The sequence below is a fragment of the Strigops habroptila genome, chromosome 5 (assembly GCF_004027225.2).
Source record: "Strigops habroptila isolate Jane chromosome 5, bStrHab1.2.pri, whole genome shotgun sequence".
Taxonomy (NCBI): Eukaryota; Metazoa; Chordata; class Aves; order Psittaciformes; family Psittacidae; genus Strigops; species Strigops habroptila.
The window spans coordinates 8,239,357-8,256,353 of NC_044281.2; the positions used below are offsets into that span (position 1 = coordinate 8,239,357).

The window sequence follows — 16,997 nt, forward strand, 5'->3', positions numbered from 1 at the left end:
ATACATAAAACTGCTATATCACCAATGTTGGTCCTGGGTTCAGGTTGTAAGAGCACAACTTCACTTTCAGCTGTTGTGTCTTAAGTTACAACTGTGGATGGTAAATAAAAAAATCAGTTCACTAAAGACAGAGCTATAGGGTCACAGAAAGGCTTTACTACACTTGTTTCTTTCTCCTCAATATTATTTGTTTGTGCTTCATGGCTGCTTCCATCCCATCACTATGGAAAACCTTCCTCTACCAGATCCATGCTAAATACCGCATAGCAAGATGCCCACAAACTCAGTAAACAGGACAAATAAATTTTTATGCAAATTTATTCATCAGATTTAACAATAGTAATACATAAATCAATACTATGTCCAGCATAAGGTTGTATAATAAAATATGCTATTTTGTAAGATTGATTTTTAGTGCGTACATTTTAAGGGCAGTTTTCATCCAAATTGGACACATTAAAAAAAAAAATAAATACAAGGCCAAAAATGCTTTCTTACTGAAAGTCCTGCCAAGTAAGACTTCAGGCTCCACATTGCTTCAAAGTACTGATCAGTACAGGTGTCTGCGTACATCAGACTTACACACAAATGGGGTGGGCTCAAGCAGCATACATTTTTTGACATCTGACTCAGACCAATACATTCAAGATTTCAATTTAGACCTCTTTATTCCTCTTACAGCTAGCATTCACCTTTCTCTTTTAGGATTGTCTTGCCTTCCAGGTGTATATCTGCTCGTACGAATCCTAGCAACATCATGTGGACAAAACACAAAGGTCCAGCCCCTCCCAATACTACTTTTTTTTCGGCTTGAGATTCAGACTGCACTATCTAGTGGAACTATTTATGAAATGAATTGCTACTCAACTCAAATAAGACTACATTGCTCTTGGGGAAAAAAAAGACTTTGGAAACAGATGGGAACATAGTATGCTCCCAGCTCTATTTGTTACGTTTCTGGAGTTCTCCAGACTTCAGGAATACATCCTCTCTTGGATGTCTAGTGCTCAGCGATCGCTACAGCATAAAGCTTTAGGCACACTGGGTTTTGTAGGCTATAGACAGCCCACAAGAAACCGCATTTTCAGCTTTGTTTCCCTGATGGCCAGTGAGTCCAACAAATACAATGGCATTCAGATGTTCAAAGTGCAGTATGGAGGCATTCACTGACATTTAGGCTACCTTTACTTATATTCAGCAATATTAAAATCTGGTCCCAATTCAGATTAGATACATGTGAGAAAACATATTTGGCAAATCAGAGGTATTTTATTTACTTGTGTACTTATCACATACCATACAGGCTATCCTTTGGGCGTATTTATTCTACAAATCTAGAAGAGTTTGTTTTATTTGTTTTCTGACTTTTAAATCCTGCTGATGGTGAAATTCCCTTTTCCTTAAGAACTTACTTACACTCAGGATTGAGTCACAAATTTTTAAAGCTACTGTAATTTACATATTTTACTTCATTATATCAAAACAAAACCTAAAGCTTGGTCAAAGTATAAACACTTATAAACCTAATGAAAACATCCCTGAGACACTTTCAGTAACATAGCAGTAATGGGTAGTTTTGGTCCATTAGAGGAGAAGAATTGTTACATCCAGTTATTGAATACTGAGGGCTACAAGTACATTGGCTGTACATTCACTTTCACTCCTCTTACAAAATGCAGTATCCAAGACAAAAGCCACATTCTATTTAGTTTGATACATAATGTAATCATTACAAATTTTATGATGAATGGCCTAGATTCAGCCCTGGTGTAACACCTTTAATGTCAATGGAGCTCACACGCATTCAGGGTTGAAGTTTGGCAAAACTGATGGCTGAAGGACAGTACCTAATGTACAAAATGGCTTAAAAGTTGCAGAGGATACCCTTCATGAGTTGCTGACATATGTTTTTGCATACCAATTATTTTGCAAACAAACATTTTTACAAAGATTTAAGTTTAGAAGTCCTAGTCATGCCATAGGAAAATTCAGATCACCACCAGGTTCAACTCTACTGCAAAAGCAAAGTGTTTCCACAAAAGTGCACATACAGTTATTGACTACGGAAGTACTGTGTTAGTAGACATGCAGGGTAAAAAAAAAGAAAAAAACAAATGCAAGAACTTCCTGAAAATCAGAGGGATATATCTTTCTTCATTGCTCCAAAGTTGCTTTAGAGGGCCACACAGTCCAACATCTCATTGTTTTAGCGGTATTTTAGAACAAAATAAGTCAAAATTCACATACATGTAAAACAGATACATGCAAGTAATCCACTTTACGACTTCTTTTGCCTGGAATACTAATAATATACCAATATATCATGCTTTAGTAGGGTTTTTGAAAACAACAGCATGCAAAAATAAACTAAAGCTGCTTGTACTCTGAGGCAAAAACTAAATTAGCCCTAGACTTTATCTTTCTGTACCAGTACTCCTGACCTTAGCACTTTCTGCTACATCAAACCTGAATAGACCTGTCATTTGCAATTAAAAAAGCCATGCTTTATAATGTTACATTAATAGCTTCTGCTAAGATGAGGCTATGTTTTACTTATCAAGTGCAACAAAAGTGTAATACAGTATCTTGTACCTAGCACTTGTCTAAATTGTAAGAGAACATGCAAAAAACCCTATAAAGGTGTTTCTGTAAAGTTAAACCGAAACAGAGTACTAAAAATGCATTTTGGGAAAACATCAGAACTTAAGAGTCCACTTCAGGCATCCAAGAATGATGTTTATACCAATTTGAGAAGACAGGGGAGCAGGATTGTTCATGGTAAGGGGAAAAACAGAGGAAAAACTCCACCAAAAAAAAAAATCAAATACTGTATATCAAGTTATTCTGAAGCAACTAAAAAAAACCCCAAACCCTTGTTTTGCTCAATGGATACAAGAATTGTTCAGAATTCATGAACAAATTGAGTTAGTATAACCACTAAAAAGTATCAATACAGGTGTACTGATAGGGGGTCAGCGACAGAAAGTCAGCGTAACTTTTGAGATCAAATACTAGATGTAGGGATCCTTTGAAACACCAGTTATCAGGATCCAACTAGGTTGTCCTCTAACAAACATGAAACATTTTTACAGGGCCACTGTAAGATGAATTTTAGCTCTCTTTGAACAGCTCCCTCAAACAGCTAAGTTATGCGTTCGACTCTAGAGAAACACCTTAGGGTCACTAAAGGCAGTATATGTGTTTAACCATTATATTTGTGTAGCAAGTTAGTAAGAGAAGTGGATCCTTTCAGACAGTAGATGTATTACCAGTTGGTGAACTGTCAGAGACTTTGGGATCAGGAGTGCGGCATGCAAAAAGTTGTTTTCCCAAGGTTTTCTGGGCAAATCTGAAGTACATTACGTGGCCCATGGCAACAAAAGACACAGAAATAAGCACCAATAAGCCAAAAGCTTCAGGATTTGGGGCCAAGATGACCATGATGAAGTGCAGCAAATCAAGAAGATAATTCATGGAGTTTTGGACACCGTTTATGATGCCTCTTTCAGATTCTACCACATTTTCTTGGAGCAACTGTGTGACAGTCAAATCAAAGGACCAAAGGCCTATGGAGAGAAAACACAGTTATCAATACAACTGGAGTTCTTATGATGAGCTTTCTTTGCCGGCACAATTCAATTCATGCTTCCAAATTTTCCACTTTTGCCAAAATGCACAGGACAAGGCTAGCTTCCTGTCAGTCTGGAATGGATTTCACACTGACAGTTGGGAGCAATTTACTTTCCCCTTACCAATATATCCCGAGATAACACATACAGCTTCACACATTAACTTGCCTGTCACATCTTGCTTCAACATATCTATCAAGTTAACAATGTTTTGTTCATCTGTTCCTTAAACAGCTGGTTTACAGCTATTTACAGTGTATTCATGCTAGTTACGATTGCTAAGTTTTGCATAAAATGTTTGCAAACAAAAAAAAAACAAACACATTTTAAACTGTGCAGAATACATAATAGTTTACAACTAGTCTCTGTTGACACTATCTTCTATGCTATTTTAGTCCATTAATGATTCAGTTTTAAAAGTTTATCTTGCAAACAAACTTAATACACGTGAATCAATTATTTCATTCCTCCAAAATTCTACACATGAGACTTGCTGTTAATTACATTTATGTGTTTGATTGCCTCTTCTGTTGGCAGATACTAATACGACACTAATCAGCAATGCCTCGATAAATTAAGCATCATCCAAATAAAAGTTTCTGTCCTAAACTCCTTTGCTGTTCACAAGTTTAAAGGTTAGACAATTTATTTGATGAATGGATTAATTTACTGGACTGCTAAGTTTGAAGGTTTTCTTAGCAGAAGTGTTTAGTATTGTTTCCAATTAACGAATGGTTTTATATGGTTGTGAAGGAAGATATCTAGAAATGAGCAAAGAAACAAGTTACATTCACCTTCAAATGTGGTAACTTTTCTGCTATTAGCGATATATGATATGGAAGAAATCAGTATTGCAGTCTCTGCACTGGCAATACTATTGCAAGATCATTTCATTTTTATGCAAACTGTAATGAATTAGCCTTAGAAATGTGACACAACGCTTCAACTGTAGCCTACAATTATAAACTCAAATTGGTATTGAGTTGATAGGCACTGTACTTTTATAATTAAAAGCAGTCAATAGCTCACATTTTAATAGAAATATAATACTTACCAACTCTAGCAGCAATGACTCCTGCAAACAGGAGACTAACAGAGATTAAAGGCACAGGCTCAGGACTCATCTCTGGGTCGCTGGTAGCCGGAGTAGTAGACCCGTTTAACAAGTTGGGCATTCCAGTCGCAAAAAACATTTCAGGCTTATCTTCTGGAGATGCTATAGTAGCTAATGGTTCACTTTCAAACAGCCTGGCACTGATGTCGGCAAATGGGGAGACAGTCAAATCCATAGGACTTCCAGGCATGAACACAGAGACGGCACATAAGACCAGGCAAGCAAATTGAGCAACTCCAGAAATGAGACCTGTGCGAACCAGGCCACATTTGCGACGAAGCCAAGTGAAAGCTACTGTTCCCATGATTCCAGTGACTGCTGAGGCACCCATCAGGAGACTTAGCACTGAGCCACTCAAACCCTGAGTGTAGGCATAGCCTGTAGTAATACAATCAAAGCCCAGAACAGTCATGTACAGAAAGGCAAGACCCATGCCTGCAAGAAACACTGGCTGGTTGTAGTACGCAACCCATCCATCACGGAACGTGATGAAAGGCTCAGCAATCCGGGCACCACAGCTCACTTCCTTCTCCTGTCGAGGCTCAAAGCCAGTTACATCTTTTTCAACAATTAACTGCACTCCTTCAGCAGGTTTCATGTCACTCTCTGTAAACAGAAATGTAACTGTTAGATACATTCCTGCCTGGAAAGTGCAGAGTGCAAACTAAGACAATTGTTTGCAGTTAGAAAGTTCACTGCTGCATAAGTGCATCAGTTAAATTTTGCAATTAACCTTGAATCAACCTCTGATTACTTAAATGCTTTAAAGTGTCCTTAAATGCCACCTGTATAGAAAGATCAAGTAAAGTTTATCCCTATCAAGTTAAACTCCTACTTATTTAATTAAACTGTGGTAGAAGAAAGCATGGCTTGCTTCTTCTCTATAGACTTGAGACTGTATGCTCTATTTCCATGAAGAAATTATTTGCTTAATGAATGCTAATGTTAGTTGGCATTTTAGCATAGCTTTCTATTTAAATGCAGTAACCACAGAGGGTAGGGAATACTTAAACATCTGTCAATATCTCACGTCATGGTAAAAGAACCAAGGCAGAAATGCTTGCTGAAGCCTACCAAAGCCAAAGACTTGCCTTAAAAAAAAATAAAAATCTCAGATCATGCTTTTCTACAATTCCATTTTCACTCCAATATAGAAGAACAGCACTTACACTGATGACAAACGATAATCAAAAACCCCACAGCGGTTTTTAGATTAGCAGTGTAGATAGAAACTATACAAGTGTTTGGATTCCTGAGCAGTGTTTTCACACTGTCAAGTTTGAAACAAACTCCACATACTGCAAGTGAGACATAAAGCTTTTCGGCAACTTTTAAAAATGCAAGTCCTCTACTGAAATCAGAATACTGCAATGGCAGGCTGAGAGTTTTCTTACATACTGACATCAGCTGAATGCTTCATTTTCCATGAGCATTCAAGAGCCAGCTCCAAATCTATAGAGCCTTCTATGCTCTTTATCTTGCTTCCCTATCCCAAGCTGCGATCAACCTGGTCCAATAGCTCACTGGACCAGCTATTACCACAATGGATCTGCTGGCTATACTGGGCAAAGAACAGATTGCCAATTAGCTCTTAAACAAAAAAAAAAAAACCCAGGAATTATTTATAATTCTTAAAAAAAAAAAACCTAAACCCACAGCATGTCGCATTTGGGAGCCCTTAGCGTGAGCTTTCAGCAGTATTCCCTTAAAAATGGGAAAATGCTTCTGTTTTGTATTCCAGTATCTGATGTTTCAAATACTTCATAACAAACAGTCTGCTTCTGAAGCAATTTTAATTTCTGACATGAAGACTATCTAAAGTAATGTACCAATTTTAAGGTTGCTTATAGTCATAGCTATCTACATTGCAAATCACAGTTGTTTGGTTTGGCTAAGGAAGCATAGCAAAAGGTCCAAGTAGATTGGTTTTCTCCACCATTTCCTGCAGCCTGTGGAACTCACTGAAGCATGCCAGACTAGAAATATTACTACCTATTCTACAATCTCCTGAAAGCCTGTTAGTACTAAGTAGAGCTGAGTTAGCAAGAAAAAGTCCTACCTACACAGGTAGTTTTGCTTGTAGACATTACAGAGCAAAGGGCTTTGTCCAGCTTATTAGCTATGGTATAGGTGGATAAAAGTATTCCTCGCAATCAGCCCTAAGTAACAGGGCAGACTTACTCTAGAAGATTAATTTAAAAAGGACAGAATTCATTCTTTGGCTGCATTTTATGGGATTCCTCAAATGGTTGTGAAGTATTGTTACTTCAGAGTCTCTGTATTCAAAACCTGAAACCTCCAAGCTATGAGTAAAAAGCTATACAGGCATCAAAGCAGTGTCTGCAGAAGACAAAAGTCAACATTTTAGTTTGACTGATACAGTGAGTATTCTGTGAATTTAAACAGTTACTTTTGTGTTTTCAATACCTTTCTTTACATTCAGCTGCTTCAGTTCTGATTCTTCAACTTTTGCAGATTTGAGAGCCAGAGTAGGGGTTTTCTGATAAACCTTCCAGAGCAGCAGATATTCCACACACATCGACATCAGGTTCCAGCCAGAAATGAATCCACAGCCAATCATTGGGGAGCCAAATGTCATTATCTGACCAACTGCCATTGGGGCCAAGATATTGGTCAACTGATCAATTCTTCTTATTGTGGCATTCATATCTGTCAAAAATTAGTTGATGATATGAAGCAATTGCTAAACACTTACAATGAAATACTGACAAATGTAATTGAGTATTGCACATGTATACACAACAAGCTAAGTCTTGCTCCATCTGTAAGTGGTTCCAGCAGGAGCAGGAGTTAGACTGCTGACCAGAGACACCTTTGAAGTGTTCTAAGGTTTAAGTTTACTGTGACCAAACAAGATATTTGTAAGCCAAACCCTTACTCCCACCAGTTTTGCCTGTACGAGGTCTACCAGGTTTAGCATGCTGGATTCACAGCGGAACTGTACTCCTGCAGGTAAAAATGTTAGTCATGGGATAAGATTACACTTATGTCCTAGTGACATTATGGGCACCTAAGCCTATCTCTGTAACATTCAAACCGAGCATGCACAACTCCAGACATTAAAAGGTACCTCATATAATATAATTCTTTCCTGTAAAGATTATTTTAGCAACTACTATCTCCCAATACTGGACCATATATTTCTTAATCTCCTCCATTTACTTCTAATAAATGATGACCACAGTACCCACCACGATAGCAACAGACCTTTGAAATGGCTTTAAATTTCCTTATCGAGTCACCCTGGTTGACAGCAGTTGTAGGCATTCTCAGAACATAGTGAGCAAAGTCCTCACTCCTTTCTGTTCCACACTTTGATGTTTGCAGTCAAAACAAGCAGACTGTTCTTAGCATGAATGCATCTTCCATTTGCTGGTAGTGAATGTCTCACCCTCCCCAATCTTATCCACTGGAGTGGCATTACACCCTCTGGGCTCCTGTAAGTTTCAATTAATGGTGCCATTGTTCTATGCCTAAGAGTTGCTAGATGCTCAATGGTTCTGCACATCAGGGCTTCAGGCTGCTTAGAAATACATCTCAAAGCCATTTAAGAGTCCTATTATGAAATTGGAGCTTTTGAAAGGCAAGTGAAACTGCTTATAGTATGAAGCTGCTTTTCTGAATCTACAGAGAATTATTCCTTGCCATTCGAAGAAATGTTTAGGTTATTCTATTTAGAATTCAAAGTTAATAATTTGACTAATGGTTAACTAAGATGAGTAAGTTAGATACTTGCATAACATTTGGCTTTAGAAATTCCAAGAACTAAACTTTGGGGTTTTGAATTATCTGAGGAAAGCTAATATTTCCACTCTGGAAAGAAACAAAGTAAGAGTCAATGGAAAAATGAAATCAAGGACAATGAAGAAGGGGAAGCCAAGGCAAGTTTTTATTTCCCTATTTCACTAAGTTACCTTTCCTCAAAGAGAAGCCTTAGTTAACAGTGCAGAGAGGTACAACACTATTTGCAAATATGTCAGTGCTGGTGTTTGGTGTTTTAAGTTAAGGAATTTCAACAGTCTCCAAATTACATTATGATTAAACACATAAACAACCCTATTCAGCCTGGTAAAGATCCTTTAGATAGATCAGTTGAACTAAGGTGCTTGGTTCAAGGGATTTTCTCATTTTTAAATTTAGTTGCATGAGAAATCAGAGTAACCTCTTGCCTGATTTTTCAGTACAGAGCGTAAGTGGTCATACAATTCTGTCTGACATCATGAAGTAGTACAGAGGCAGAACTGTCTCCCATGGGTGTGGTGTGGTCTGTACCTTATCTCATGTGTAGTAAGTAGTACAGGGACTGGGGAGACGGTTTGCTGAATAAGATCTGGCACAAGAAGAAAGGTTAATGAGAACCCATTAGAACTTTAAGGCTTTTATGGAGAGATAATATTTTTCTACTTGTGATTCACATGCATAAAAGAAGTTAACCTGCACTGCTGCTCAACAGAAGGCATGACCTAGAAAGACACTACAAGGTCAAAAATAAAAGGCTATGGCAGAAAACATGTGTACTGGGAAGCCAAAGCAAGACACTTAATGCATCTAGTCAAGAACTGGCCTCTCCTGGATGAGATGGGCAAGTAAGATTCCTTCACTGGAGGTTACCTCCATCATCTCCTCCAGCATCAAGAATAAATCTACAATATAGGATTCAAATCCCTAAAAGGACTCTGGCATGTAAACTGAACTCTATAAGCAATTCAGGCAACTTCACACAAAATTAAGAGTCCAGAAACTGAGATGCTTGTCTAGTCCTGGAGGTATCTAAACTCTGCAAGAGTCAGACTTAAAACTTTAGTCCCAGAGTTACTTTAGTGAGCTATTAATGTCTTGGCAATGTTAGGCTCTTCTGCGCCTTGTTTGCACTTCAGTATCAGTTCCTCTTTCTGGTGAGGCTTAAGTTCCCTTATAGGAATGATTCAGAGCCCATATAACCTGTCCAAGTTCATTGCAAAAAATGCTGCTTCTCACACACAGTTACAATCAGAGCAGCAGCACAGCAAAAATCAGTCATACAGTCCTTGGTTTCAATGGCCTTGGGACCAGCAAAAGAGAGTCAGGTTCAACACATCCTTGAGGAGGATCCCAAACAATCGCTCACATTCAAGTAGTGTCATAATACCTAGCTGCAGTAAAATTTGAATGGAAACTCATTCTCTCTCCCAAAAAGAGAGAAAAGAAAGGGGGGAAAGGAAGAAAAATATTTACTAGGCAAAAAAAGAAGATTAAGTCTGTAGCCTAATAGCAAAGGTATCAGATGTCAAAGGAATACAGAGCTTTCAGCTCCAACTGAAGAGTGTTCACAGCTCTGAGTTAAGACATTTAATGCTACAGAAGTGCAAGATTTCAAATACATTTGTACAAACAGCATTTCCTACTGACAGTTTCCTGATCTACCTCCTTCACTCTTCTGGACTTCATTCTCATGTAGCTCTTTCTTTGATCCCTATGTGAGGAGCCCAGTTACGCAACAGTTTTCTGTTTCATTCCAGAGACCTAAAAATAAAGTGTTGCAACACTTGGCTTTACGTGCCTGAAGTTAAATAGCTTTTCTATTAAACACTGGTTATTTAAGTGTGCTGTATGTTTATTTGTCTGGCAAGAATAAAGTTTTCCTGACAAAGCTGCAGTAGGACTAAAAGGAGGACAAAAGAAGTTTAGGGATGCCTAACTGAATTATGGTCACAACAGTAATTTCTAATCTCAGTAAGTGCAGTCCAAAGCAGGAAAGAGGAAAATAAAGGCTACCCTTTTTACCTGCTGTTTTCACACAATATATGGAACTCAAAGATGTGCTGACCTCTGTAAAACTCTAGTCTAAAAAAACAGCTTGGAAAATAACACATTGAAGGTATTAAAAAGGCAACATATTTCACCTGCCAGTTTGCTTCTGTCTTCCCCTGCAACCACAACAATCCAGTCCCTCTGAATTGTGATTGCTGTGGCAGTGCTGGCCAAATTGGCAATATTTGCTATTGTGATAACCAGGATATAGCACATCGTCTAGAGAAATGGGGGGAAAGAGTTACAATGTGAGAAAATTGATGAAGGGAGATCTCCACTTGTACCCTGTACAATCAGAAAAGACACTTTTGCATTTGAATTCATACATTTCAGTGTTATTCTTCAGACAAAACAAGACCAAGTCTACTTTACAATTCCTGACAGAAAACAATCACCCCTGTTTACCCAACCAGCTAAAAGATCCCTGTGCCAGCTTGAGCTCCCAGGAATGTCTAAACAGACTAGAGAGAAAAATAAAAATTCATGTCTCCCATGCTACCCAAAATTTCTTTGTAAATTAATTCCTTATTAACAAGTTCAAGCACTCACAAGAAGCCATCCATGGTATAAGGTCAAAAGCTGTGTCTTAAACAAGAAGATAACCATCAGGATAACACCACACAGGATGACAGATGCATTCTGTACAACCAGGGATGTCTGGGCCACTGTTTTAAATCAAAACAGAGAGCAACAGTTATGATCATAAGAATGAGCTAACTATAAGCTTAAGGTTATAAGTAAGGAACACACACAGATTCTTTAAAACTTTTTATTTCCCCATTTCCCCCCCCAAAATATAACTGGTAAAACTATACTTTGTTTCAGATGTTGAATCTTCCATTGTCTTAGAGAAACAAATATCTGTCCTAACTTCACAGCTCTGAATAATTCACTGCTCTTAATTTCCAGTCCAAGTAGTTCTTTTCTCAATCAAAATCCAAACTGTGCCTGTTTAAATGCTGACACTATTTTTAAGTGGGTAAAAACAAGACTTAGCTTGATGCTCTAAAATTCTTCTTCAGCATAACATGGAATGCTTTTACAAACTCTTGGAAAATAAAAATGTGTAAGAAGAACTTGATGCTATGTTATTTATAAAACAGACTGGAGCAACATGTAATTTGAGTGTATGTTAGTATTAGACAGTAAAGGACTTCGTCTGCAGCCCTTGAAGTTATGTGCTTTTTACTTTTTGCATTTCTGTGCATCTCTCTATATCATAGAGGTTTAGCCTGAGTAGCAGACAGCATGATGTAAAACTGTTTTGCTCCTGTCTTTAACACTACCTTTGTATAATCATTACCACTCTGAAAAACTACCCTTCTGGAAAAAAACTGAGCAAGCCTCATTCTTGTATTTGGCTTGAAGAGTTAACTCTATTAGCTTTATCTTTTGCCATTAATTTGATCCATCCTTAAGTAAATAACCTGCTCTGGGCATCTAACCTTTGAGCCTGGAGTTCTTGTCCACCCAGTCTCCAATAATGGCTCCCAGGAGAAGAACCGATCCCGCCACAACCAGTCCATAGACTGCAGTCAGGAGTAAGCTGTTTCCATAAAGTTCAACCAGGAACACAGACACAGCAAAATGCCACATACGATCTCCCTTTAAGAGTAAGAGACAGTACATACACAACATTACAATTTGCACTTTCCAAGCACACGGGTTGACCATTTTATTAACACCCTGACAAAAATCTGTGTAAAAATAAAGGTTTGTTACACATGCATGGTGGCGGGGTTTGTTTGTTTGTTGGGGGAGTTGGGTTTTTGTTGTTGTTTTTTTTGATGACTATATCCCATCACCATTGATTTTATCCCACTATCATCTGTTCTAATCAAGTGCAGCGTTACAGCTTGTAACTTCACATCAAAAATTCAAGATATTTTCCATTATAATATTAAAGGACAAAGTCTGTTAGCAGCCACATGCAACAAGTCTCAGAAGGCTTACATAGATTCTTCAGCACAGATCAAGTATTAGCAACAGATTTCTTGATTACTGTTACTATTAATATAACTTTTCAAGATGGCAATTTGCTCTTAGATGATCAAAGCTCAAATGCTGCTTTAAAACATAACAGCCACACAAGCCAAAGCAAGCTATAATACAATTCAGGATAGCCACAGTAAATCAAGGAAGGTGTTGTCCTAAATGTTAGCTAAAGTTTCTGAAGTCAATGGACTTAAGCTCTTTTTAATAATGTTAGTGGCATATTACTAAGAGACAGAATATCAGAGCTCATTTAATCTACTGGAAACTCATTGCTAGTTCAGCCTACTTAGCCTATTGCTAGTTTACCTAGTGCTTAGAATACAAGATTTTCATGTTGTGCTACCACTTACTGCAGATAAAAAAGAAGCCCAAAATGCTAAACATATTCAAGTGATTTTCATACTATACACAATATTTTTAGGTTTGCTACCAAAGGGTCCTGCGTCTTGCTAATGAAGACATAAAAGTTTTTCCTGTTGTCACATGATGGGACTCACATCTCATTTTGCTTTTAAACATATTGCAAGAAATGCCCTACAGAAAATGCTTTATGTAATCAATAACAAAGCGGATTCATAGAAATAACTCATACTATTCTAGGGCACATAGTATGTTTAATAAGGGTCCCTAATGTTAGTCTTTTATAAACCAAATATAAAAATGTTTTCTGCTGCCTTAAGTAAGCAATTGCTACATGATACAGAAAACAGTAAAGATTTCTAAGGACCTCAAATATTCTACAGGACTGAGGGAGTTGTAACATAAAAAGCAAAGTCTGCCAAATCTAACATACCACGTAACACAGCAATCAAGAGATACATGAAAAGCATGCTATTTGGAGGGTCAAAGTAATTGTAAAGTTTGATTAAAGTCTTCAGTGTAGCATAGACACACAAAGAGAATTTGCCTTTTAATGTTACTGAAGTTCTCTAAACTAGGCTTCTCCAAACATTGTAATGTGTAAACATTTGTATTTGCTTCCTTAACACAAATATGAATTTAGAAACAGGCAGAAAAAAAATTACAACCTTATCATGAGGGAAGAAAAATTTTACCTGTTCAAGGAAAAACTCTGGGGTTGGTGTGTTTTGTGTTGTTTTGTTTTTTTTAATTAAAACTGATGAAAAATAAAAGGTAAATATAAGCATACGCAGAATATTTTGAACAGGCCAATCCACACAGCTAATTTTGGGGGTAACTGAAGCTGCGCCAGCCTGGAAGCATGAGCTTCTTTCAAGAATTAAAAAAAAAAAACCCCAAACAAAACAAACAAAAACAAAATCAAAATATAAAGAGCAAGCAGAGACAAATTAGTGTTACAGAAGAACAATATTAGTGAATTACAGGGGTTTGAAGCAGTATGTAATTTCAAGCTAAGATCTACTGAAATTTAAATAGTAAATATTGCCTTCAGAAATCAGCAAACCCTCAATTATGTATCCTTAATCCCACTTTAAGATGTCTCAAAATGTGGATATTTCAACACTTCAAAATAAATAACTACAGCTGTTTAACCTCACCAGCCTTTTAAAGATGGTTCTTGCTCTTCTGTCATTATAATTATCCTTATAATCATCTCAGACTGAATGTATATAACGTATGCTGAGGCCAACATGTGAAGCAGCGCAGGCTACTATCTACTGACAGGCCTCCCAAGGCCTGAGTGGCACAGATAAGGCTGGGAAGTTGCAACTGACCTCCTGGAAAGCATTATGCCTGGTACCAACAAGGCAATGCCAGTTTCACTCTGGTTTGTCTTTACTGCCGAGTTATAGACAGCAGTGAACCAAAAACATATAGGCAATAGTGTAAGGTCTGAGACTCCAGTTCAGTTAGCACAGTCCAGCCTATTAAGATCAAGACAAAGCACACATTCAAATGCTTTACTGAACACGAGCCTAAGACATAGTCTAGACTTTGTTCAAGTCTGAACGTATGTGGAGATGTGACGTGTAATCATTTACAGCTCTCTGTATTTGGGAATGGCTTAGTAACACAGAAACCAAATTAGCTCTCAATTCCAGGAAACCCACATTTCTACCAGGTTTTGTATTGCAGATAGAGCTATTTTAGAACAAAGATGATCTATTACTTTGAGTTCTGAAGATTAAGGTGCTTGTTTATTACTCCTGTTAGCAAAACCACTCAGACTACAGGACCACTAAAGCTTAGGAGACATAAAAGGTGCAGTCCTGCACCCAGTTTTGTCAAAATAAGTTGTATTTCTGTTGCTTCAGCAGGTTTGGTTGGTTGGAGTCAAGATATTCAGCGCAAAAGAAAGCACATTGGAACAAAGTATACTACTAATATTGCTAAGCAGCTGAACTCACATCTTGCAGCCTAATGTTCGTTATGGTGTGCGACATTGTTTTCAAACTCTGCTTTGTCACCTTTACTCACGTGCTCCGAGAGCAGCCCCACTGCGGAGCTCTGAAGTGCTCATCAGAGAGAGGTATGCAGGGCTGGCCAAATTGCCAGGTACAGGCACTGTGGGCACGGCTGACAAACTGCTGCAGGGAACAACCTGGCCTCTGAACAGCAATGAGACAAACATCACCTCTCGGCTCCTCCAGCAACATTAATAATTGCTAAAACATTGCACTTGTTTAAACAAGTTTGATACCAAGCCTCCTTCCATTAACAGAACATCAATATGACCTTTCAGGTTAGTGAAAGTGAGGAGCTGCTAGAGCTCACTGTGCAATGTTGTAACAACCATTTGTCCAATGCTATACAAAGCACACATTAAACCAGTCCAGATCCAGGATTACAGACAAAACAGGGAGTATCAATGAGGAAACTTTCCACTTCTTTTTGAATCAAACCATTGGATGGAGACTTGAGACTGTATTATGAGATACCTATATTCTTCATTGTATTATATGGAATAGAAGCATGTCATCTATTTTTAGTGCACATTTTTAAGATTTTTAGTATCTTTAAAGTGAGTAAAAACTGGTGTAGTAACTTACTTTAGCAGAGAAGGAAAGCATTTCAGAAGGCAAGCATTTTGACAGAAAAAGAGACATCTCCTGACACTCTCAATAGATTTTCTAATGACTAGCTCATGGGTTCGTCCAAAACACTGAGTATTTCCCACTAGAAAGTACACTTAAGCATATAAGTCCTTCAGATACATGTTGCAATGGACCATCTTTCATTCTGCTATGGACTATGCTTCAACTCTTTTGCTTGGAACTTACATTATAAAGAATCTCACTGGTTCTGTAGTTACATAAAACCATAAAAAAGTACAGACCCAGGCCCTCAGAAAACTGAGTACTGCACTGCTGAAAACTGGATCTACCGCAACATATCATGTAAAGATTATTAAGGTTTTTAACAGCTAGGTGTTGTAACAAGAACTCTGTCTTCGTGGTGGTGTGCAGTTTCATAAGTATGTTTTTTTTTCTTTGGAAAGCACCAATAAGGTGCAGGTAAGCCACAGGTAGATTAACAAAATCCTACTTCCACCAGGCCAGTATTTTACTTACCCAAGTGGACAGTGCATGCCCAAGGTAAAGGAGAAACTTTGCAGAGGTAAAATAGGCAACCACAGATCCTAAACGAGAAACAAGAAACAAATGCTAAAGGAGATTCGGACACACGCACCCAACCGCTGGAGGAACCCAACGCCGCTTTCAGCCCGAAGCCGCCCGCGCCGGAGCTCCCCCCGTCCCGGCCCCACCACCGTAGCCCGACGAGCAGCCCCGGCCGCCGCCTCCCCGGCCGCGCACTGACCGCAGCGCCGCCGCTCGCCCGCCGGCTCCGCTCCCCGCGCCATGCTGGCCCGCTCAGCCGACAGGAGGCGGGGGGACGCGCGGCTTCGCTCCGTGTTGCCTTCCCCGACTTAGCTAGCACTGTAGCTGAAGTCGGAAAGCCTTGGCCTTATGCGGCGCGGGCGGCCGGGGACGCTCCGCCGCGGACGGGCCGAGCGCCGTGCGACGCCCGGCGCGCTCTGCAGGTCCGCGACTGCTGGAGGCGCAGACGCTTCAGCCTCGGTGGAGCTCCCCGCACCGCCCTTTGTAGGCTGCGGCGGGACCGCCCCACACGGACCGCCCCGGGGGCGGCCCCGGCCCTCCATCGGCCCTGCCCAGGTCCGCCGGCGCAGCACTCCGCGGGGGATGGCGGCCGAGAACCAGCGGGGTGGCCGGGACGGGTTTGGGTGCCTGGCGGCTTCCTTGGCGATGGACCCCGAGACCCGCTCCAAAAGTGTCACAGCGTGCTTTCTGAAAGCACGGAGGGCCGCCGGTGTTCTTCGTTTGGGTTTGCTCTCTCTCGTTGCCTTTTTCTTTTCTGAGATTTTAAAACCTGTGAAATTCTTGACTGTTCAAATACATCAAGAAGCTGGGTTGTAAGATAGGCGTCAAATATCACAAGCATACAGTTGAAACACCTGGAAATGACAGCTCTCCCAATTCACACCTTTCAAAAACCCCCAAGAAACC

The 16,997-nt window shown here is 39.3% G+C and overlaps 1 protein-coding gene across 2 annotated transcripts; it reads right to left on the bottom strand.

Moving 5' to 3' along the window:
- Positions 1-300: 300 nt before the first annotated feature.
- On the bottom strand, positions 301-16,548 carry SLC40A1 (solute carrier family 40 member 1). Of its 2 annotated transcripts, XM_030485983.1 has the most exons (9): positions 16,291-16,530; positions 16,044-16,111; positions 13,700-13,763; positions 12,000-12,159; positions 11,104-11,219; positions 10,647-10,773; positions 7,171-7,413; positions 4,684-5,349; positions 621-3,566 (listed from the first exon to the last, which is right to left on the bottom strand). In XM_030485983.1, the coding sequence occupies exons 2-9, from the start codon at positions 16,058-16,060 to the stop codon at positions 3,250-3,252; spliced, it is 1,710 nt and encodes a 569-aa protein (XP_030341843.1). In that variant the 5' UTR covers positions 16,061-16,111; positions 16,291-16,530; the 3' UTR covers positions 621-3,249. The 2 variants fall into 2 exon arrangements, with proteins under 2 accessions (XP_030341842.1, XP_030341843.1); XM_030485982.1 differs by lacking the exon at positions 13,700-13,763 and having other exon boundaries at positions 301-3,566; positions 16,291-16,548.
- Between the last annotated feature and the right edge of the window lie 449 nt (positions 16,549-16,997).